Source organism: Doryrhamphus excisus, linkage group LG12 (genome assembly GCF_037039965.1).
Source record: "Doryrhamphus excisus strain RoL-2023G ecotype Guam linkage group LG12, RoL_Dexc_Guam_v1.1, whole genome shotgun sequence".
NCBI classification, from domain to species: domain Eukaryota; kingdom Metazoa; phylum Chordata; class Actinopteri; order Syngnathiformes; family Syngnathidae; genus Doryrhamphus; species Doryrhamphus excisus.
The window spans coordinates 18,108,498-18,134,493 of record NC_136368.1 but is presented as its reverse complement, the minus strand read 5'-3'; the positions used below and the strand labels follow the sequence as shown (position 1 = coordinate 18,134,493).

Sequence of the window (25,996 nt, the reverse complement as noted above, 5' to 3'; positions counted from 1 at the left end):
AGCACAATGTCTTAGACCAGGGGTCTCAAACACGCGGCCCGCGGGCCAAATGTGGCCCGCAAGACACTAGTTTGAGGCCCCCGCCTTGATATGAAAGTTTAATGTTAGTTTGATATGGATGCTGTATGGTATCATGTACCCAGAAAAAATTATTACGTTTGATTAATGTTCATGTTAAAGGTTAAATAACTGTTAATAGTTATCCTCCCTATCCGTGTGGAAGTGGTAAGTTTTTTGGCTATTTAAGTTTAAAGGAAATAACTTGAAGGCTACCGTTTAGGTCGCTAGCTCTCTAGTTTGCGAGTTAGCATGTGTCTCAAGACCCTGCAGTTGCGCAATATGTTGTAAATAAAAAGAGCATAAATGTGACTATAGTCGTGTTTTGCCATGTCTACAGGGCTCTAATAATGCTTTGTTAATTTTATTCTGAAAAAAATAATTTGTCTACTCACCAACTATATGTGGTTTCTTAAGTTTTTATTATTTGCCGTTTTATTATTATTATTATATTTATTTATTACTGATTGATTGATTTTCTTTATTCTTGATTTGTTTATTTATTTTTCATCTTCTTTTGTGCAGAAAAATAAAAATTAAGATATTTGAGAACAGTGGAATGTTTTATCAGAGCTTTTATTGTAGAAAATCGGAACCAAAGCAATGAAAAAGTTTGTATATTTTTCTGTTTTTAATAAATGTGTTTTGTTTTTTTTTGAAAACCTGATGCGGTCCAGCCTTGCCCAGACCCTAGCTCCAGTGGCCCCCAGGTAAATTGAGTTTGAGAGTCTTAGACCACCTGCGTAGATTCTCTTGCAAGGTCCTGGCTTGTTGAATAGAATTTAATTGTTGCTAATCAAAGTGACGAAACCCCACAAAATTTGCCAAATTTATTAAGAATATTTCAATTAGAAAGATTTACATCTCATTTAAAATCCATCCAATCTCATGTATCCTTCATGATTATTTCAGACCTGCGCCAAACACTCCACCCCCACTCTTGTGTTGTCCTCCTCGACCAGCTCTTTTCCCACTGTGGGTTTCAGTGTGTTAACCATGACATCTTTTGTCAGACTGTCACCCAGGTCTCTGAAGTACACAGAGAATCCACATTGCCACTCAGTCTAGCGGGAGAACTACCCCTTTTGCTCCATTGTCCCATGGACATCGTTCTTTGTTGTCCGCTGAAATAATTTGCATAAATTATAGTCTTTATTCATTTTTTTCATAGTCTTTACTGTTTAATTAAATAGTGCTGCAATGTACAGCATTATAATGACAGGACAGTGAGAATAAAGAGTACAGCCCCATATGAGAAGTTTCTATATTTAATGTTTCTGTATTTTTCACTAGGGAAAAAAAAGCCTCATAGGAATTCTATGCGTCTTTTTCAGAAAATCTTAAATAAGTTAAATGATTAAGGAGGTTGACTTTATAATTAGACAGTTCCTTTGGAAAACAATTGTGCAAAACAGCAATAATATGAGGTATATGTGGTCACATCTCACTGCAATTTAATGAGGCCAGGTTGGGACAGCAAGCTGACCAGTCCAGCACCAACAACCTCTTCCTCCCTGCGGCTTGCTTTAATGTGTTACAGGCGTTTTTGCAAGCTGCATGTGTTGCTATCTAAAATAGTCTACTTTTTTAGCATAAATGATGCCCACACTAAAGTGCATTTTACTTTTGCCAAGTACACCAACACAACCCTAAACCAAGATAGAGCCCAACTTCTGGAATATTTGCTAAAAGTCAGGTTGGTCTGGCCTTTTTTTTTTTTGCTGTTTTTGGTCTGGTACACACAGCATCCATTTCTTCCCCCCCAAAAAAAGACTCATTTGACCACAGTGAATGTTTCCACTGTGTGATGATGGTCCATCCCAGAGCCTCCGGACATAGTTAACTTAAGGCCTTAAGCAAAGTTTTTGCTGGCGTTTGTGAATGTAGCTAAATATTGTGGTGCATGACAGCAGTTTTCAAAGTAACCCAAAACCCTTGTGGTTCTATCAGCATAAGAAGGAGCGTGGTTCATAATGCAGTGTTGTGTCAGGGATCTGTTCCACTTAGTCTTGTGCCAATTCTTATACTCTATTGTATTGCGAATATATTATATTATAGTACAGTATATTAGCAATTTAAAGCTCAACCATATTTACTAGGGTTGTAACGATTTATCGATACATCGATGCATCGATTTATATTCCTATGATCCAACTAGGTCGATCTGTTTCCAGCAAAGTTTTCGTGTTGACAAAACTCACAAACTTTTTGTTCAACTTGCATAATGACACCAATCGCACTTTACATGACTTCATCCGTGTGCACCACTCAACATGCATGACTAATCATTCATTCATTCACAAGGGGGGTGCCAGGGGGGTGCTGGAGCCTATCCCAGCTGTCTTCGGGCGAGAGGCACAGCCTGGACTGGTCGCCAGCCAATCACAATGCACATATAGACAAACAACCATTCACACTCACATTCATACCTATGGACAATTTGGAGTCGCTAATTAACCTAGCATGTTTTTGGAATGCGGGAGGAAACCGGAGTACCCGGAGAAAACCCACGCATGCACGGGGAGAACATGCAAACTCCACACAGAAATGACTGAGGGTGGAATTGAACTCGGGTCTCCAAGCTGTGAGGCCTGCGGGCTAACCACTCGACCGCCGTAAAGCCCATGACTAATCAATTTACGCCAAATCAAACTTTTACATGAGTAATGTTTATGATTTCTTTATCATTATCATTAAAAGTGCCGTCCTTAAATCCAATGCTTTATTTACTAACATGGATACAATCGATTGATTACATTTTAACCCATGCCAGATCAATATACATTGACTTGCTGAACACAGAACATTGCTGTAATATACATGCAAAGAAAACAATGCAAGTTGTTGTTATCATCAGAAAATGAGTGCTAATGTTTTGAAATGACTCAATCACCTCTCCATTATTTGCTGTATGCGCCGAGTCATTAAACATCGTTACCCGATGACCTAGCTTTCATAATGATCTGACCGCCTTTTGTGATTGCAGCTCTTCAGCCGCCGTCCTGCATTCAAATGAAATATTAATAATATCCTTCTTGGAAAGTAAACAGTACCACCCACAAGATTGCAGCAATAAGCGATTTGTACTTAGTGTAGTGCTTATTTTTCTAAAGCAGTCTTTCTACTATTTGGGCTGTGCTTGTCCTATCGGGTTCTGTCCATTGACTTTGATGACAAGAAATAAGCACGCATGGCACTATAATCATTTTTACTTCGTCTCGGGGCAGCACTGTGTAATTAGAAAGGGTTGATTTCCTGCACCACAGAAGGACTTAAAATTGAAGGCCTTGCCCCGACCTGGGTTTTAGGAAAGTGACTGAAATAGCTCTGGTGAGTTTCCGTCCTTGTGTGTCTCTCTGCGTATAGCATCGGTCAGATGGCAGTGCTGTCACCATGACATACTGCAGCTTGTACCCCAGCACTGGATCTGGATGATCAGCTTTTATGTGGCACTCCTTGTTTTCTGAGCCATCCGCCCAAATTACAACTCTGCGTTAATCTGTTTTGCATGCGACTTGTCTAAAAACCCGTTTCAACTGCTGTGAGTACAAGTGAACTCACCATTGGGGGATTTGACTTGAATAACTTTTGCAAACGGGCGGCACGGCGGTCGAGTGGTTAGCGCACAGACCTCACAGCTAGGAGACCAGGGTTCAATTCCACCCTCGGCCATCTCTGTGTGGAGTTTGCATGTTCTCCCCGTGCACGCGTGGGTTTTCTCCGGGTACTCTGGAGAAAACCCTCGAATGTGAGTGTGAATGGTTGTTTGTCTATATGTGCCCTGTGATTGGCTGGCAACCAGTCCAGGGTGTACCCCGCCTCTCGTACCAAAGACAGCTGGGATAGGCTCCAGCACCGGTAGAAAATGAATGAATGAATGAATGAATGAAGGAACTTTTGCAAACAAATGCCTTCATTCCAATGTGAAACTCATCAATTGATTTGCTCACCCTGTTCGGAATCTGGACGCAGTGGGGGCTCTCGGGTCAGGGTGATAACAGGTTCTGGCGTCGGTTAAATCACTTTTGGGGCATTCACAGGTTTTTCCATGTTTGGGGGGCACGCGGAGGTGTCACTGCAACCTTTCCGCTTCCTGTGTCTGGCATTCATCTTTGTTTAGGAGCCCTTTTAAAACACAGGACAGCTTTGTGTCTCCTGTGAAGAGGCGGGGGCGTGTAGAAAATGGGTCTCTCTGTTTCTGATTAGCCCGGCAGCTCAACAACACTCCCCAGAGGGAATCAGGACGCTAAAAAGATGTTTGACACTTAGAGACTGCAAATGATCAAAAGTACTGGAAACAACTACAGTATTTTTTTTTTCTTTCTGTGGTTTACTACAATGCAATTACATGCTATCTTCAGGTTGATAATTTCTTTATTTAAATTGCAACCATGATGAGTGTTCACCATGGAATAAATTGCTGAACTCCTAGCTAGACTAAAATGATCTTTCCATGCAGGATTTTTTTTTTTTTTTTAGCCAGCAAACCTGTTTTTTACATCCTAGGTTCCACTGAGCGGAGAAGCGGTCGGGTAAAACTATTAGCAAATATGAAGTTACAGGCCATTTTTACAGAATGTGAGAAAAATGTGCTGGCTTCACACCTCATTCTTTAACTTCAATTTAAAATGGAAATTACAAATGGCCTTGCTGCAGTAAAGTGTTCACTTTCTATTTGGTGCTTTTTTTCAGTCTGAAAGACTCTATTCAACACACCAACATATAATAATATCATTTTGTGCAATGCCACCTCGGCCTGTCATGATAACAAATTTCGCTGGATGATAATTGTCCTACAGATTATTGCCAATAAAGGATATTGTCACCATTTTTAAATTAAAATAACAATTATGCATGGCATAATAATGTAACTGCTACGTATCAAAAGCAATAAACTTTAATTTCTCCAGCGTATTTAACATTGTAATTTGAATCCCAATATATTTTAAATAAAATAAATTAAACCAACAACATAATAAAAAAAGATACAAAAAAGATTTTTAAAAAATACCCGCTACAAAAAATTAAAAAAATAAAAATAAAATGGACTCACTTTCAAAAAATGCATAATGAAAAATAATAGACCCTACCATAATAGACCATAAAACGAATTTATTAAAAACAAAAAAATTTAAACAACTTCGCTTTGGTTCCAGTTTTCTACAAGAAAAGCTCTGATAAAACATTCCACTGTTCTCAAATATCTTACTTTTTATTTTTCTACACAAAATAAGATGAAAAATAAATAAACAAATCAAGAATAAAGAAAATCAATCAATCAGTAATAAATAAATAAATATAATAATAATAATAATAATAAAACGGCAAATAATAAAAAATTAAGAAACCACATATAGTTGGTGGGTAGACAAATTATTTTTTTCAGATTAAAATGAACAAAGCATTATTAGAGCCCTGTAGACATGACAAAACACGACTATAGTCACATTTATACTCTTTTTATTTACAACATATTGCGCAACTGCAGGGTCTTGAGACACATGCTAACTCGCAAACTAGAGAGCTAGCGACCTAAACGGTAGCCTTCAAGTTATTTCCTTTAAACTTAAATAGCCAAAAACTTACCACTTCCACACGGATAGGGAGGATAACTATTAACAGTTATTTAACCTTTAACATGAACATTAATCAAACGTAATATTTTTTTCTGGGTACATGATACCAAACAGGGCCGCGCTAACATTAAACTTTCATATCAAGGCGGGGGCCTCAAACTAGTGTCCTGCGTGCCACATTTGGCCCGCGGGCCACGTGTTTGAGACCCCTGGTCTTAGGTCTTATAAGAAGCACAAACCTGAATGTGCACTAATGAGTTAACCATCCCACCTGCACACTATGTGGTGGAAATTTAAGTCTGGTCAGGGGTTACTGATATGAACAGAACCGTTGTAAACCAGATTGAATTGTACTACTTGGCGGAAACAAGGCTTTACATTCCTTGCATTCATACTTGAGACTCAAGGTAGAAACAAAAGCAAGTTTGGAATTTTTGAGTACTTAAAAGGAGGATTAAAAGTAATCCATGTTTCATATCTGATAATAATAATGAAAAGCAACTTTTGATTTTAAAAATAATATAATAGCCAACCTCCGTGCTTGGTTACATTCACAAATGTTTAAAGAACGAGGTGGCATGGCCACCAAAATTGGAGGCCTCTGCCTAGATTCCTCATGTTAGTGCACGAGCGGATGTGGAAGCTATTTGTAAAATCTCTAATAACACTGTGGTTTTCCCCAACAGGAGATATTCATAGCCACAGTGCCCAAAGAAGATTCCCACCTGAAGGAAACCCTCAGCTTCCCGGCCTTGGCAGCGGCCACCCTAATGTTCCAGATGATGTTTTCAGACTAAGCCTCGCTAAGGGAGCGTCTATGTCTCTCCCTTCTTCACCTCTTCTTCCACGACAGTCCTACATGTTGCCCTTACGACAGAGCAAAAGATCTCCAGGTACGTTTTTGTTTTTGTTGCACTTATTGTTGAATGAGGTCCACATTTAAAGTGGAATGTTGGTTAGCATCATTAATGTGTTCCAGAAGGTCTGACTCAAACCGAAATGTACTCTTAAGTGAATCATGCAAATCCCATTAATCGGTTCCGGACACCCAAAAGCACAGAACACTTTTTTTTTTATAGTTGTGCAGGAAACAATTTACATGTAAATAAATACATCAGCTGCACGGTGGTCCAGTGGTTAGTGCACAGACCTCACAGCTAGGACACCAGGGTTCAATTCCACCCTTGGTGGAGTTTGCATGTTCTCCCTGTGCATGTGTGGGTTTTCTCCGGGTACTGCGTTTTCCTCCCACATTCCAAAAACGACTCCAAATTGTCCATAGGTATGAATGTGAGTGTGAATGGTTGTTTGTCTATATGTGACCTGCGATTGGCTGGCAACCAGTCCAGGGTGTACCCCGCCTCTCGCCCGAAGACAGCTGGGATAGGCTCCAGCACCCCCACGACCCTTGTGAGGATAAGCGGTAGAAAATGAATGAATGAAGGATAAATACATCGGCTGCATGGCGTTCGAGTGGTTAGTGCGCAGACCTCACAGCTAGGAGACCAGGGTTCAATTCCACCCTCGGTGGAGTATGCATGTTTTCCCTGTGCATGCGTGGGTTTTCTCCGTGTACTGCTTTTCCTCCCACATTCTAAAAACATGCAAAGTTAATTAGCGACTCCAAATTGTCCATAGGTATGAATGTGAGTGTGAATGGTTGTTTGTCTATATGTGCCCTGTGATTGGCTGGCCACCCCCGCCTCTCACCCGAAGACATGATTGACAGCTCCAAGGCAGTAATGAGGAGACCAACACCTTAAGTTATTTCCTGAATGTAATATTCACTGGTAACTATCTTTGACTCCATGTTGGGTTATTTTGCAGCCATTATCGATAAGAAAAGGACAATGGCTTCCGGTTCAGAGCATTCTAATGTTTTGAGTTACGAACACAATTGGACTCACACATGACAAGACACATGCTATGTTGTATAATGAACAGAAACTGGAAAATATAACCACGTTTTCATCTGTACATGTGGGGAATCCAAAATGCATAATTCCAGCTCTTCATAACCTCGACAAAAGGAGCTTCATTGGTCTCTGAAAAGGGCACAATTCCTTTTTGTAGATGGCAGAGTGTAACATTTATCCTCCATACCCTTTGGAAAAGGTCAAGTGATAATGCAGTGATCATGGCGGGTGTCAACCCTTGTGTCTCAACCATGCTCTCTGTATCCTCACCATGCGTTTACAATGCCTGTCCATTGACGTGTGTTTACGCTGGAACTAATTGTCTCTCCTCCTCGGCTTCCTTAATCCTCCATGCTAAGAACCTTCTTGTCAGCAGCTGTGTAGGCCTCAAAGCAGAAATGGGGGGTGTATCTTTTGTAGCTGAACTTGTTTCAACCTGAGGCTTTTTTTGTCTTGAAGAACTTGACAAAGAGGATGGAAATCTTTTAAGTGGTCAAATGTGGCCCCCGCTCACATGTGGCACTCATCTGTGAGGCATCCTCGCCATTGTTTATTCAGCTGAAAGCTTTGATCTCCAATAAAAACTGTTTAATTAACTAACTCATATTGTATGTACAGCTTTAATTAGTGCTCTAATGGCACTCTCTTAGGAACTCGCTCAGCTGTTCCAAGTTAAGATGAAAAATGCCAATCCGAATGAATATATAATCGGATTTACAGGGGTGGAATATTCCTTTCCCAAATCCGATTGAGGTGTCTTGTACCCGCTCAATCGGAAATTTGTCAAGGTGCTCAGCTGTGACGTAACACGCAGACGTCTCTCAGGTTTAGAAAATGGCGGCGAGCAGTCATCACTGGACTACAGCGGAAAGTTTGTTTTTGATACAAACTTTAAAAGAACTGAACGTAATTTTAAGACTGGACGGCCGAAAAACTATAAATTTTTTAATTTTTTAATTTTTTAATTTTTTAATTTTTTAATTTTTTAATTTTTTAATTTTTTAATTTTTTAATTTTTTAATTTTTTAATTTTTTAATTTTTTAATTTTAATTTATTATTATTAAAAATTAATCGCATCCTCTCTACGCCTCTTCTTCGCTGTCATTTTCCGCAGGATCGCGTGGGTTTCAAGTTCCTGCTTTAAAAAAAGCGTAGCAACTGTCCCAACAACCGTGGTAATCACACTCTCGTCCGCCATCTTCGATGAATCATGTGATATTGTTTACGTTTTACTGCACATGCCCCATTGACTATTCCGTTTGATTACAGCGGTGCATGTAGACAAGAGATTGGAATATTCCTTTCCATGTATACACTGTTTTCTGGTACGTCATTCGGAAAGAGGAAAATCTCCTCATGTAAACGTGGCTAATGATGAAACATACCGGAGTATATAGGAGGATATATAGCAGTGAAAAAGACCTTCAGGACAGGCTCTGCCTGTGAAGGTGAAAAGGGCCCTCGAGACAAGAAAAAGGGGAAAACCTATTAGAGGTCACTGACCAGTTGAGAGGCTCTGGGGACTGTAAAAAGTGGAAAATTGTGGATAAACCAGTGGTGATGTTATATAGAGGACAGTCAAGGAGATGATGGTTGGGGGGGATGGTCCTCTCCTGTCCTTGCAGGTACCCGTGAAAACCCACAGGGGAGAGTTCGCACCTGCAGTTAATAAACACATCTCACAGGAAATGTCACAACTCTGCGACAAAAACATTGTGTCTGCATGCTGCGATTCCCTTCTTTAGGAGCCCACAACAAACAGATAATGGCTTTTTTTATGCAAATGCTAAAAATGGAAGACATTCCTGTTACATGTGAGTATTTTATGTTCAAAAGTGGAATGGCGCTCCATTCTAATGCATGGATCACAGGCCACGGAACCGCAGCCCGCTCTTGAATTGTCACTTTTTCAAACATAAATACACAAAACTACATTTCCAAAATATATTTTTCAGCACAGTAAAAACCCCTTAAGCGCCAAAGTTGCAAAATTGCGTCAAACAACATGGCTGAATTTAACAAGTCATTACTGTAAATTTGGTGCCTCGTGTATATATGTACTTTACACCAGGAGATTGCGGACATCTGCGACTTCACTTTTGAGCAACATCTGGGGGTGTTTCTGTGCAAACAGACTTTGAAGCCCCTTGTGCGTGCCATGACAGTGCACACGCAGCATATGTAGATGCATGAATGACAATCTTCACACTTATAATAGTACGTTACTATGTAATACTAGCAGTAATAATGAGCGGTGGAGGTAGCAGCAAATGATGATGATGATGGCTGGGTTTGCTTGAAAGATGAACAAGTGTATCCCTTTGGGTCATACCGATGATTTTTCAAATTTACAGTATTTCAGTATTCCTTTACAGTATTATACAATATTTCTCGAACCATTTTCAAGCTATAACATTTTGAAATAGTAATATCAAAACTGATATGCAAATTAATCTTAATATTTTCGCTGTGAAAAATTACATTGATAGATTGTCTCGTAGGTATGCACATACACAAAGAGAAGCAACCACAAATATGGTTATTTAATATTTTTGTGTAGCTGTTTGCATCCCACCCAGAATGGATCCGTACCCACTTTTGGGTCCCCAACCCACCGGTGGAGAATCCCAGATATGACAGCAAAATATGACATTCAAAAGCCACTTTTGTCCAAGAGGACAAGCAGTTGCTGCACATATGTGTCATGTTTTTTTATATTAGTTCAGTCGTGAGTTTCCTTTATTAATTATCAACTCAACTATGAAAAAAAGCGCATTGTGCATCCCACCTATATTTTATCCACACATGTAATGACATTTTGACACGTCTTACCGTAATTCACAAGCATCTGCTAACGGCATTTTGGGAACCCGAAGTCATCAAAAGAGCTCCTCCATGTTGCTCACAGATGTGGTGTCCATGTACAAGAAACAAGGTCTAGGAACTGTGATGACAAGAGTATTACTTGCATACACAGACCTTGTTCAAAAACAAATACAGTCATTGTATTCATTTGGTCAGTTAGATAAATGCTGGTTGGCCAGCTTGAGGCATTCATTAGATGTTAAAAGGCCAATGAATTAAAAGTAAAGTGATACATTTTATTATTCTAATATTATTTTGTACAGTATAACCCCCCTGTCTTAATAGGGGAAGTGGTTTCTCCTCTGAAACACAAAGCATTTTTGTGGCTTTCCTGTGTTTCCCGAGACATCAGATAATCGATCACAGTTCGGAAAGTTCATTTAATGAGAACCTCACCGAGTACAACAGAGAACTGAGCGTTTGAGTTTAAGTGGGACTTTGATTGATGCTTGAGCTGAAAAGTCCCGGTGGCGCTGGTTGCCACCACTTTGATCAGCTAAGCCATGACACAGAAGCCTGCCATGTGTTGACCAGCACCTTTGGCTCTTTAGGATTAATGGCTTACAGGCCCTCAAAAGATCTGAGCAAGGACATTTTGCTTGAACAGTTATGGAAAACCTGGTACCTTTGTCGTAAATGTGACGGAATGTAGTTAATGACATATTAAGTTAGCTATTGAGACATTTTCCACTGGTCTTTTCCATTGACATTCATATCCCCACAGTGACCTCCTATGGCTGCAATATGTTACTGTGCCATTTTGGGATTCCATTGCAGCAATTTCCTGCATGCACAAATGTCTCAGTCTCGCTGAACTACACATTATGTCTTTATAATATATAGAATATATATAGAATTTGCTTGTGGCGGTTTGGATTATCTGGGTTGGTTTCGATCAGGGGTGTCCAAATTGCAGCGCAGCGGCCATTTGTGGCACATTCTAAAAATATAATTTAACAGGAAAACTAAAACATAAAACAACCGTCTAAAATGACAAAAAAAAAATACAAGAATATAGTCAAAATATTAACAGGAAAAAAGTTGTAATTTTCCACAATCATGTTGGAATATTATGAGGAAAATATACATCATTCTAGTAGCATAAAGCTGAAATATTAAAAAAAGGTTATTTATTATTATTTTTTTACTTATACATTTAAAAAAATATATTAAAAATACAAGAATATAGTCAAAATATTAACAGGAAAAAAGTTTTATTTTTCCACAATAATGTTGTAATATTATGAGGAAAATATACATCATTCTAGTAGCATAAAGTTGAAATATTAAGGAAAAAGGTTATTTATTATTATTTTTTACTTATAAATTTTTAAAAAATTATAAAAAATACAAGAATATAGTCAAAATATTAACAGGAAAAAGTTGTAATTTTCCACAATAATGTTGTAATATTATGAGGAAAATATACATCATTCTAGTAGCATAAAGTTGAAATATTAAAGAAAAGGTTATTTATTATTATTTTTTTACTCATAAATTAAAAAAAATATAAAACATATAATATTTTAATATTTTATATAATATATTATATATATATTATATATTCATAATAATAAATTATAAAAAAACAAACAAAAATCAGAAATGAAAAAAACAAAAACTAATTTACAAGAATAAAATAAATATATTAAGATATATTAAAACTTAATATACAATAAAAAATTAATATATAACATTTTATATGTTTACATTTTTAGTAAATTAGGTTGGGAGAAATATTACATACATTATGGTAAAGTCTAAATAATATGTGAATAAAGTCAAAATATACCAAGAAGATACAAAGATGTTTGAGATGAAAGTTGTAATATTTGGAAAATATCAACCCATGTTCATACGAATAGTGCTCTATGTTTACCTATATCACAAAGCTAATATTTTTTCCCATGACTGTGTGTGTGTGTGTGTGTGTGGCCCTCTGTGGAAAAAGTTCGGACACCACAAGTTTAGATGTTTTGTACGAATATTTCTGTTTCTCTGGAGTTGTGTTGTGTTGTTTTGTCTCATTTTCACAACAGTTCAGAGTGTATTCGGTTTTCAAGGGTTCTGTCCGGTCTTGTAGACATATTTGTATGCCGTCTTTGTTCTCTTTCCTGCTTTGTGCTTGCATACCGGCTCTTAAATGCAGTTTCCTGTCTTGTGCAGCTGGCAAAGTACAATAGCTATGAATTGGTGTGATGTGCTATACAGTACAAGTAGCATGTAGTATACTAGTAGTATGTTCAGATCCTATAAATGCATTTATATTAGCATGTGTACACTATATATAAAGATTTTAAATAATGAAAAAAGTACCATTCATACTACTGTGACCTTCTCACCTCATTGCTATTATCACAAAAAGTTGTCAGCAATTAAGCCTTTAAAGCCTTTTTTCTTCTTTCATCATCTCAAGAACATTGTGGTAGATTTCTGGCAGAACTTCCATATAACGAGCTACTAATAATACTTTTTGTATTATTTTATCAAGAAGTCGTTTCAGCGCCACGTTGAGTTGAGCTCTACTGAAGTCACCTCTGGGGCAGTGACTCCAGACAGACGTCCCTGGGGAAAAAATTGATGTCTTTCAGTGAGCTGAACTGTGAAAGATCGTGTGATGCTGCAGAAACATTTTTTTTTTAAAGGTTGCTTTGATGGGTACCCTGTGAAAACTTCTCCACTCTGCTCTACTTCACTTCAGTGCACTTCTCTTCGCTCCATCCTTACTTACTTTTTTTATCGATCATAATTCACATCTCTTCTGATATTCACACTTTGAATGTGTCCAAGTGTAAAATACACATACTCATATATTATACAATTTATTTTCCAACTCTTAAGCATTTTTGTTTATATTTTAAATTGTGTGCCCCTCCCCAGTTGAAATATTAGATTTTCCAAACTATATTAATGAATAAATTGTGCTGTTTTGTTGGTGATTAAAATGTATACACATTTAAGGAAATATTATTTTGCCTAGATTAAGCACAACAATGGCAAAACAAACTAAAATACTAATATAAGGCATTATAAGATGCATTCAAAGATGCTGAAATAGCATTTTACACTAGTTCTGATAAGTCAGTAATGTTACTGTAATATTCGGTGAGACACACAAGTGCTATCCTTTATTGCACGTTTGAATGAACCCCGGATGTCACTTCCTGTCTGCCACTCACGTGACTCCCTTCCGGAACACATTTATAGTAACACAAAGCATGCTGGGTAGGTGGAGGACGTCGCTGCTGGGCTACCCATGCCTTGTTTGTTGTTTGTTGGTTGCACTTATTGTTGCTTATTGAACAAGGGTATTATATTATTATATTGTATTGTATCATTTACTACGGAAAAGTCTTCATTGCAGGTCGGGGTCAGCCTACTGATAAATTCAAGCACTGCTGCCATCTAGCTGGGGTCTTGTGTATTGTTTAAGTGTGAACAAATACATTCCTGCAGAAAGTTCCCGTGCCGGTCAAATCCTTGACACCTCACAGCATTACAGCACATAATGCATAGAACTTGCAGAACTTGGTTAAACATAAAACTGAGTCAGAATCTCACAGCTGTGAAGCGTGGAAATTGTTTGCGCCAGAGGGGATAATGGCAATATGTCTGGCCATTAGTAAGAAATGAATCATCCATCACATCGACAAAACACAACGCACCGTGTCTACAATGCTTCCCTTTATGCAAACGTAGAAGAACATTTATGAACTCGAACTTAGTCGAGTGATTAGTCAGTATTCACATGCCGAGTAAGACATTGTCTCACTAAGTCACAGTCAATCTGAATCACAGTCAAGTAGCAAGCGGGCTTTTGGGACATACGGCCTATTATGGTAAAACAAGATTTTAAAGAGGACATCTTGAAGAATGTTGTGGACGCTGCGTGATGAATAAAGAACGGATTACAATGTGCAAAAGTCCAAAAGGCACAAAACCCCCAAAGTACAAAGACTGAAACAATTTTTCCCAAAAGAAACAACATTGGGCTGCACGGCAGTCGAGTGGTTAGCGCACTGACCTCACAGCTAGGAGACCCGAGTTCAATTCCACCTTTGGCCATCTCTGTGTGGAGTTTGCATGTTCTCCCCGTGCATGCGTGGGTTTTCTCCGGGTACTCCGGTTTCCTCCCACATTCCAAAAAACATTCATTCATTCATTCATTTTCTACCACTTTTTCCTCACGAGGGTCGCGGGGGTGCTGGAGCCTATCCCAGCTGTCTTCGGGCGAGAGGCGGGGTACACCCTGGACTGGTGGCCAGCCAATCACAGGACACATAGAGACAAACAACCATTCACACTCACATTCATACCTATGGACAATTTGGAGTCACCAATTAACCTAGCATGTTTTTGGAATGTGGGAGGAAACCGGAGTACCCGGAGAAAACCCACGCATGCACGGGGAGAACATGCAAACTCCACATAGAGATGGCCGAGGGTGGGAATTGAACCCTCGTCTCCTAGCTGTGAGGTCTGCGCGCTAACCACTAGACCACCGTGCCGCCCCTCCAAAAAACATGCTAGGTTAATTAGCGACTCCAAATTGTCCATAGGTATGAATGTGAGTGTGAATGGTTGTTTGTCTATATGTGCCCTGTGATTGGCTGGCCACCAGTCCAGGGTGTACCCCACCTCTCGCCCGAAGACAGCTGGGATAGGCTCCAGCACCCCTGTGACCCTTGGGAGGATAAGCAGTAGAAAATGAATGAATGAACCTATAATTGGATGACCAGTTAGAATGTATATGTAAAGCTATAGTACAGTATTTTTGTATAGTATAAGAACTACATTTACTACTGTATTACTACTGTATGTGTCTGGCCTCATTTCTGCAAAGAAACAAGATGGCAGTAGCTCTCCCTCTCAGTCCCCTCAGGGTAAGGAGAGCAAGCGCCCCTCATTGTGCGTTTCAAGTTGCACATCCATAGATGGCACTGTGTGTCTAACTTCACTTTTCATCACATGGCTGTCGTCTCGCCTCTTTCGTTACCAAACCTCTCCACCTCTGATCTGTGCTCAGCTGCAGTGGAATTGTTTCATGTTATTCACAGGATGCATTTTGGGGAGGGAGTGGCTGCTATTAGTTGTGGTATTAGGAAATGGTTCTCACCGCCCTGCTGCCTTATCTCTGTATTACGTCTTGGGTACAGTTTGGGTGAGGAATGTTGCTCTGGTTAAAGCTGACTTTTCTTTTTAAGCATATGTTTTTTTTCCTTTTTAATTTGTTCCACTTATGTCTGAACCCAAGGTTTTTATGCCTCTTTTCACAGCTTGTTCAGGAAATGTTTGTTTAATGGTTTAGTATTTAGTCTAGTGTCCTTCACTGACTTTGCTTTCTTTGTAAACGTAGCAAATGTATGCCACCACTTGGTGAATTTGCCTTTTCGTTGGTGTGACGTATAAACCAAACCTGTGATTTATAATAGATAGAATAGTGATAGAATAGGCAATCTTTGAGTGAATCTAGAAAAAAAACACATAATTGATATTGAATATAAGACAATAGTTTTTTTCCCTTTAAAAAGGGGTCGTCTTATATTCGCGGTCTAGAGCTTTATACATGCAGGTGGCGACTCGAATGAAGTGAATAAATAAAGTGGAAAATGACTGCAATTGCAATTTTGATTTTCCAATTTTTTTCTGATAACGAAAGCCTGATTGATGATTATGATGATGTTAAATATACATAGTATGTATATAGACTGCATTATATAATTATATAATATAATAATATAATATATAATATAATTAATATATAATTAATAATAATATATCAGTATTGTTATATAATATATAATATAATATAACTATAATAATAATTCATAATAAATTAATAATGAATAAAAACTAATCATAATTAGTTGAAATGGAGCAACAGCATGGCTGCACGGCGGTCGAGTGGTTAGCGCGCAGACCTCACAGCTAGGAGACCCGAGTTCAATCCCACTCTCGGCTATCTCTATGTATGTGGAGTTTGCATGTTCTCCCCGTGCATGCGTGGGTTTTCTCCGGGTACTCCGGTTTCCTCCCACGTTCCAAAAACATGCTAGGTTAATTGGCGATTCCAAATTGTCCATAGGTATGAATGTGAGTGTGAATGGTTGTTTGTTTATATGTGCCCTGTGATTGGCTGGCGACTAGTCCAGGGTGTACCCCGCTTCTTGCCCGAAGACAGCTGGGATAGGCTCCAGCAACCTTGTGAGGATAAGCGGTAGATAATGAATGAATGAATGAATGAATGAATGAATGAATGAATGAATCAACAGCACCTCTGCTGGTAACATCGCTGGGGAAAGGTTAGGACAATTCCAATGGCCAAAATAGAGATGTGGCAACAGCTGCCCAAGGGACCCCAATGTGATTTTTTTTTTTATTTTTCATGGGTGCCAAAATTCCTGGGGGCGCCCCTGTAAACAGTGCACACTGTATTGTCTCCCACAAGATGCGATTAATCAACAATCAATTAAATTCACATAGTCGGTTATTGCACCCTCCCCTAGTTGTAATGTTATTAGGCACATTTTTTTTTGTGGCATTGTGTGATTTTCTAATTGTGTCACGTTGACCTCAGCTACTCACTAATGACACTCCTCAAATCCCTGCACTACTGTCCCAGATACAGTATCTACTCACACCACAACACCTGGACTTTAATCTACTGAAATGTATCCTTGCAGCAATGGGAGGGCATACTTTCACTGGGTAGCTCAAAGATAAGCAAAAAGGGAAAAAAAAATAATCAGGTTGTTCTCTCCCATCTCCAACGGTGCACACATGTTTAATGTGTACTTTTTTTTGCTAAGAGGATATTTGCTGTGGTTTCCTGGTGTTGGTTAAATTCCTAGTCCTTGCTAAGTTCTGTGTAATGGGGGGTCACTTAGCCACGCAGACAGTTTTTGGGTTTGCCAGACAAACCAAAACCAAAGCTGCTATCACCACTGGTAGGTGTGTGTGTATGTGTGTGTGTGTGTGTGTGTGTGTGTGATAGAGTTTATATTAGCACCGCAGTACAGCCAAGCCAGTTCAACTGAGACACAACCACCTCTCATCCCATCTGGAACATGTTAATTCGGCAATAACCCTCTCTCTCTCTTTCGCTCTCTCTCACTCTTTTTCCTACCCCTCCTGCCCTCTCTTTCGCTCCCTCACTCCCTCACCCTGTGTCTCTGTCTCTTCCCTTCCCGGTGGCAGGTCCAGTCAGGAAGCCCAAGTATGTGGAGAGTCCTCGCGTCCCTTCTGATGCCATTGTTTCAGCGCTGAGGAAAGTGGGTGACAAGAAGGAGTCCGCCCACAATGGTAAGTTGTACTTGGCGTTCATTTTTTTATATTCTATGTCATTGCTTGCTTTTTTTCTACGTTGGATTGAGACTTTACTTGAGAATAACAATGCACTCGGGACATCCAGTAGAACCCCTAAGATAACTGATGGTACTGCCAGAATGACATTGGCGTGGGGTCACGGGTAGGTCTCCAGAATTCTTCAGTTCCTACAGAACTAGTGTCAGATCCCCTGTCCTGTCATATAACCCCTTTAAACAAACACAAGAGCGCTGTGTTTATTTGAATGTGTGTGTTTGCGTTAGAGAGGATTAAATTTTCCAGTGTGCGGTGGGGTTGCTTTGTCTCACTGAAATCACCCTAATTTCTCCACGATTTTTCATACACACGTGGGTTTTGCGTCAACTTTTTAGTGAGTATTGTTATTTCTGCATGTCGTCTTCTGTGTTGACAGCTGTGTGTCTGCGCTTACTGAAGTAATGTTCCACTAAGTGCTTTCTTGTGATTTCAACCACATTTCAACCGTAGGTTGTAGTTTAGGGTCAGGTAGCGTTATCTAAAGTAAAAGGCAACACAGAAAGTGGTTGCACATGGCACATAAACACACAGACACTGATAAGTGTTGCATACCAAAGCCCGAGGGGTGTGTCTTGACGTTCAACTCAGTCAGGGCATTGTTTAGGCTCGGAGATGGCTCTCAGCAGATGGAGAGGCTTGATAAATGTTACCTCATGACATCTGCGTGGTGTTTTGCAAACACACATAAATAACTTGTTGATACTGTGTGAATTATGGAGGTGTTCGGTTGCAGTTTGGAAAGTCATACGTAATAATCAAATAAAATGGTGACTTATTTGTACCACTGTATGGAACGTCTGGAACACAATCCGTTCGTAGTACTGGTCAGCCTGTGATTTTTTTTTTTGTATTGTAGAGTGATTTTTGTGTAGAAAATACTGCAAATAGAAATAGTCAGTTTCATAGTCAAAATGGTACCATTATAAAAGTTGTATTATGCAGTATTAAGTTTGCAATTCACACTTTACCATTCTTAGCTGTCATGGAAAAATAAGTTAACCACTATCCTTATTAAAATGTCAGAATGATCAAGGACGAGACATGTTTCATTTGTTTAATAGTTCATTAAACAAAGGTCGCTGGAGCCTATCCCAGCTGTCTATCCAAAGGGTGAGAAGCAGGGTACACCCTGGACTGGTGGCCAGCCAATCACAGGGTACATATAGACAAACAACCATTCACACTCACATTCATACCTATGGACAATTTGGAGTCGTCAATTAACCTAGCATGTTTTTGGAAACCCCACGCATGCACGGGGAGAACATGCAAACTCCACACAGAGATGGCCGAGGGGGGGAATTGAACCCTGGTCTCCTAGCTGTGAGGTCTGCGTGCTAACCACACGACTAAAAAAGGCACTAGACACCAGTATTATTTTTGCACTCCAGTGTATGTATGTCTCACACCTTGGAACACCCGCCCCCCACACCCACACCCACACCCACACCGCTCCAAGCGAAAACACCAAAGAAAAAGCAAAACATAACAGATAATTCTTGGATTCCTGATTGTAGAGTTTAGAGTTTTTGAGTTCTATTGGCCTATTTATGCTACCACCTGTTAAACAACCAGACACAAAACTATATTTTTCAACCATAGTTGGCTTGTAAAACTAGATATGGTATAAAATCTATTTAATAATTTATTTAAAAATAAACAATTTATTTCCGATGGTGTCTTTTTTCCCTGTATTCGCCTATATATTTTCATTCATTCATTCATTTTCTACCGCTTTTTCCTCACGAGGGTCGCGGGGGGTGCTGGAGCCTATCCCAGCTGTCTTCGGGCGAGAGGCGGGGTACACCCTGGACTGGTCGCCAGCCAATCACAGGGCACATATAGACAAACAACCATTCACACTCACATTCATACCTATGGACAATTAACCAATTAACCTAGCATGTTTTTGGAATGTGGGAGGAAACGGGAGTACCCGGAGAAAACCCACGCGTGCACGGGGAGAACATGCAAACTCCACACAGAGATGGCAGAGGGTGGGAATTGAACCCTGGTCTCCTAGCTGTGAGGTCTACGCGCTAACCACTAGACCGCCGTGCCGCCCCCTATATATTTTTTTTATTATTATTATTGTTTACATATCTATTCTCCTGAGGAAAAAAAAAAAAAAACGGAACTCATTTGCCATGCACTGTAAAGATATAAAACTGAGATAGTAAACAGCTTTGAAATGATGGATGATGTTGTTTTTGTGTTTCTGTAATATTGTCCCTTATTGTACAATATCCTATTAAAGTCTTGTAAAAAGTTTGAACCAGAACCAAACACAAATATATTAATTTTTAAAAAAGACCAACACTATACATAGAATACTTTATCTCGCTTGGCACTTCCTGAAAATGTCAGGTTTTGACACTACAGAGTGATAATGAGCCGTGTTGGTCCGACAAAAGATAAAGTCTCTGGAAGTTAATTTCAAGTTTTCAGCGTGAGACCAGTAATGACTGAAGGAGATGTTTGCTGTTGTATGCTATTAAAAGATTCAAATTAGAATGGAGAATGTCTTTTTTGACATGTTGTCACGCAGAGTGCTTATTGTGTGTCTCCTTTCACTCCCTGCCACACACTGATGTCTGATTACAGCTTGCAATGTGGACTTTGAATGCATCCATTGCATTGTGTTTGAGTCTGGTCAAGTTTCCAGTTGTTGTTGTTGGAGAAGCAGGCCAAGAAAGGAAACGTGTTTGACCTACAGTAGACATTGATGGTGGTGGGGGGGATAGAGTTTCTCGTGTATGTGTGTGAATTTTGTTTTTTTTCACTTTGAGGTATGTGCCCGCGAGTGCATTTACGCTAATTTTAAGGGGTGTCTGTGTGTTTGGGTACATGGGCGGATTTGTAACAGGCGGTCAACTGTCCTTGCATGCTTTCAGCTGTGCTTTCACGACTCTTGTCTCCGTCAATCAAAGTCTGAACCTCCGGTCCCGTCAGTCATGGTGTTCGCTCTCCAGTGAGACACAGGGCCTAGACTTAACACCTGTTTCTTCGTGCGATGATTATCTCTCAATATTTAGGGGTCATTTACACAAAACTGGTTTTAAAAAGACCAGTCCAGGGTGTGCCCTATCACGTTTTGAAGTCTCATGCAGTAATCTCTGATACATTTTAAATTTGTGTAGAATTACTACAACTTACGCTTGGAATTTTTGGACCATCAACTGTCCACTATCACCAACGGTTTTCAAAAAGCTGGACTTAGAACTGCAAGGATTAATTGATCAATTGATGATTAATCCAGTATTTTTTTAATGGAGTAATCAAGTAATAATGCTAGAGACGAACATTTAAAATGTGCTTTTTTTAAATTTAATTTAGTGATTAATCGATAAAATAATCGACCGCTCTTTGCAGTCCTATGAGGGTTACTGCGAAATGAAAAGTATCCCTCAGTTTAAATATATAATTTGCCTCAACACAAATGTGACTCCAAGAGCGATAATGAAGGCGAGGGAGAGCGAGTGAGAGGCTGACAACATGTGTGATGAAGGAATTATGAGGCTGTTCATTTGTGACGCTGAAGAAGACGGCTTTAGTGGTTCGAGTTCCCAGGTGGAGGAGGCGGACAGCGATTAATGACTTTTCCGGTAGGGTACTGTTTAGCTAGGCATGTTACATGTACCATTTGACACTGCGGGCTATATCTATATACAGTACAGTGGTGTGAAAAAGTGTTTGCCTCTTTTTTTGATTTTTTTGTCACACTTGTTTCAGAGCATCAAACTAATTTAAATATTAGTTACAATACAGTTTTTAAATTAAAATTAATTCTAGTTATTAAGCGAGAAAAACCTATGTGGTCCTGTTTGAAAAAGTGATATCAAAGTATAAATACTTTTGGTACTTCAGTCATTTGAGGTCATGTTTGTCGGTTGAAACGATGACCGATCGTAAAGTAAATGCAGCCTTGTGTGAATTGCAAATATATTTTGGGCCTGTTCTCTCACTTGGTGTTGCTCCAAACACGACTCGTAACCACAAAGCCAACATGACTAATGAAATGAGTGAGAGTGAGAGGCTGACAACATGTGTGATGAAGGAATTATGAGGCTGTTCATTTGTGACGCTGAAGAAGACGGCTTTAGTGGTTCGAGTTCCCAAGGGGAGGAGGCGGACAGCGATTAATGACTTTTCCGGTAGGGTACCGTGTAGCTGGGCATGTTACATGTACCGTTTGACACTGCGGGCTATATCTATATACAGTACAGTGGTGTGAAAAAGTGTTTGCCCCTTTTTTAATTTTTTTTTGTTTTTAAATTAAAATTAATTCTAATTATTAAGGGAGAAAAACCTATGTGGTCCTGTTTGAAAAAGTGATATCAACGTATGAATATTTTTGGTACTTCAGTCATTTGAGGTCATGTTTTTTCAGTTGAAACGATGACCGATCGTAAAGTAAATGCAGCCTTGTGTGAATTGCAAATATATTTTGGTCCTGTTCTCTCACTTGGGGGAAAAGTGTTGCTCCAAACACGACTCGTAACCACAAAGCCAACATGACTAATGAAATGTTATCTGTATGTACCGTTGAAGTCAAAATATCAGCTTGTGTATGGTTGGTCTTGTCAGACTGGACCAGATTGTACTCAGAGGTATCATTTTATCAACATCACACCTCTCGGCATACTGGATTCCATGTGTGAATGCTCTTGCAGACATTGTTTTTATAACATAAGAATGTGTGGAAATGGCTTCAGGGGGCTCATCACCCGGTACCTTTAAACTCAAACGAGGAGGCAGGATGCATGTTCTCATCAAGGGTTCATTAAACTAGACCTCACTCTTTTTTGCTAGTGAAACTCCAGCTAGCTAATGAGCACCGGCTGGATTGTATTCTCAGCAGGGAGAAGGCCGAGACAGCTCCAAAGAGCCGGTGTATTCCTACTTTTTTCTTCACCTCCTCCATTCTTCTCTTTACTCCATCTTCATTCTTCCATCGTTGCACCGCGAGACTGCAATTTCACACCTGCTTGTAAACGTGTTGTTGTGGTGTTGTTGAATTTGTTTTACCCCAGTTTTCAGTTCATTAGTTTCTGGAAAAACAAAGTGGTTCCTTGCATGTATAGTTCTTTCTACTCCTAGGTATCTTAGTGCTGAATTCTAAACAATTTGAACAACTTCGATCACGTTATGTTGTGTGGAGACACGCTATAACCCTTCTTTTTTAACCCTGCCTTTTTTCGTTCAACAGCCGCAGCGGTCCAAGCAGCTGCAGTAATTCTACATTTGATCAAACTTACTTAGGATTTGTCAGATTTGTCATATTTTCATTCACGAGAGGTTTTTCGTCTTAGTGCAGCCCTGCCAACATGTACGAATTTACAGTACTCAACATGCAATTTGACACTTCGATACGATTGTATGCACTCCATTTCGTTGAATTTCCTGTTTTTTCCGTTTTGTAAGTTCAGTCTGTGCAGTACAGATAAAAGTGAGATTTCTCCTGCTTACGTAAACGGATGGATGAATGGATGGATGGATGGATGGATGGATAGATGGATAGATGGATAGATAGATAGATAGATAGATAGATAGATAGATAGATAGATAGATAGATAGATAGATAGATAGATAGATAGATAGATAGATAGACTAACTTTCTTTATTGTGATTGCACAATAACACAACAAAATGCCTGGCTCCTGTATAATAATAAATAATAATAATGTGCAGAATAAATACATGACATCACATATGAACAACAATGTACAGCATACACAGTAAATTGCACAGATAATTTAAATAATTTTTAATAAATAATAATAATTAAAAGTTTTGCGTGTACGTGTGGGCAGGTTTTTCATCAGCTTCCCCACTGCATTTTTGGTAATGCAGTCAATGTTTAGTATCTATTAAGAGTTGATAGCGGAATATTCTTTTGTTCAGCTAATAATGTATTTGAGTAATCTCTGCCGGACAGGATGCGGCCAGTGGGCCGTCTATTGAGGACCACTGTTGCGTTGTATTACAGAGGTAGAATAATTTCTTCACTCAACTATTATCACCTAAATCTTGACATTTCATTGTAGCAAATCAGAAATGCACCTGCACTGAATGCACCAGATCCCACAGGGTCAGTTAATTCATCAAGATGAGAGAGGTTATTTAGTACCATTAGAGGCAGTCATACCACCCAGCCTAATGTTTCATTAAACTTGCTGGAAGGGTTGAACACGAACCAAGAACATATTTAAGCCCATCTCAAAGTCTATAAATTGTGTTCATTAATGGTCCGACAATACTAATGTCATTGTACTGAACAGAATCCATAATGAGATATAATAACTTTCCCCTGTCCTTGTTGGGAGTGCAGCATTATAATATTGCTTTCATTACCGCTCTTGGTGGCCACTTTTATTGCACTCATACAGTATATTTATTTGATAAATTTACAAGGCCTTAGCTGTCTACACTTTTGTTTATAGACGAACGGCAGCGCTAAAGGCGGTGTTCTAGAGGTGGCCTCTGTTTTTATTTTTAATATGCAGCACTAAAAATGTTATACTTTCGTGTATTCCTCTCTTGATAAGACTACTCTAGGCAAGGTAACAGCTCAAGGCAAAATCTTGACGCTAACATAGCAGACATCTTGTATTATTTATATATATCAGAGTATATGAATAGAATATAAATAGAAAATATGACTTCAGTGTAAGTATAATTCAATCAGAGTCGGGGCATTTATTTACCCAGACCAGTGATTTTCAACCACTGTGCCGCGGCACACTAGTGTACCTTGAGAAACCGTCAGGTGTGCCGTGAGGAATCATCCAATATCACTTTTTATAATTAACATTTATTAATCATCATTTGCAAATATTATATCAATAGCCATTATGTCAATAGTATACATGGACCCAAATATTCCAATTGCATTTGGTTTATTTGCTCAAACGGAAAGAATTGAACAGGGATGGAATATTCCTTTAACGCAGGGGTCTCAAACTCGCGGCCCGCGGGCCAAATGCGGCCCGCGAGACATTTTGTAACATTTTTGGTTAACGGTGTGCCACAAGATTTTTCCAATGTAAAAAAACGTGTCGTGGCTCAAAAAAGGTTGAAAAACACTGACCTAGACCACGAAAACGGTGAGCATTACATGTGAAAATCATTGTACATACTAAAATATAGTCACTTTAATTATTGGGAGTCCATGAGAAAGTAGAGTGCATGGTCATTTTTTAAGTTGGCATGTACAGCGCTACATAGCAGCAACAGAACCAATGCATTAATACTAGTAAACACACTCCTCAGTTAGCATTAATACCAATTATGGAAATGACAGTACAGCAACAAAAATGTTAAAGTGCATGCAAAGCTGCTGGATGTTCACTACTCATGGGACTTAAAAAAAACATAACTTACAGACCTTGGTTGTTATGTGCTTTTGATTAAAGGAGACTGTATGAGATTCAGCTTTGGATTGAATAAAAGAAAGAAATTACAGTATCAATATAGCAATACAACTTTTTACACTGCACTGCATGAACACTAAAATGCTGTCTCCGTTTTTTTTTTTTATTCAAAGGTCTTTAAAGAAACATTTACTAGTCGGTTTGGCTTTAAAATCCAATCGTTAAGGAAGCAACGTCTTTAACAAGCTGACAAATTATCAGACATAAACAACTTGGCAACTCAAGATGTCATTTTCTCTTTAAGAGTACTTTCATGCCAGTTTTCATGTGCAACTCTCGCTCGGCTTGCTTTTTAATTCATGGAGGCTTCTCCGTCGACTCTGCCATTGGGCAGGCTCGCGTTTAATCAGATTCACTGCCAGCACCATTCAGAAGTGGAGGAAGGAGGGTAAAGGAGCAAATGAAGGAGTGAACGAAGAGCTGAGGTGATGATGGAGAGCACTTTAATAAGCTTGTGCACTTTGGATGGCTGCCTCTGTCTCTCTCGTCCCATCTGTTCTTCTCTTGATCAGACTAGTATCTGCTTTGTTTTTTCAAGTCAGGGATTTGATAAGAACACATTGGATACGGTGCCATTTCTGTCTGGCACTTTATTATAGCAATAATAAGGAATATGTAGCGAAATTGACTTTTTTTGCTTGCAGCATCACACTCTGAAAGAAACATGGTCAGGTCGTTGCAGACATTTTTTATAGTGTTAAATTTAAAGTGTGCAGAAGTGGATTTATATAATTTACAATGCTTTGCCTGGATCTAAAACTTACTAAAATCTACAATACTTTATAT

At 39.1% G+C, this 25,996-nt stretch overlaps 1 protein-coding gene across 2 annotated transcripts in view; it reads left to right on the top strand.

The window, feature by feature from the left end:
• The window catches only part of LOC131135789 (protein TANC1), a 96,542-nt gene that overhangs the window by 25,807 nt on the left and 44,739 nt on the right, over positions 1 to 25,996 (top strand). For both annotated transcript variants that reach the window (XM_058082078.2, XM_058082079.2), the window contains exons 3-4: positions 6,320 to 6,526; positions 17,613 to 17,717. In XM_058082078.2, the coding sequence (XP_057938061.2) occupies positions 6,320 to 6,526; positions 17,613 to 17,717 (312 nt within the window). The remainder of the gene's footprint in view (positions 1 to 6,319; positions 6,527 to 17,612; positions 17,718 to 25,996) is intronic.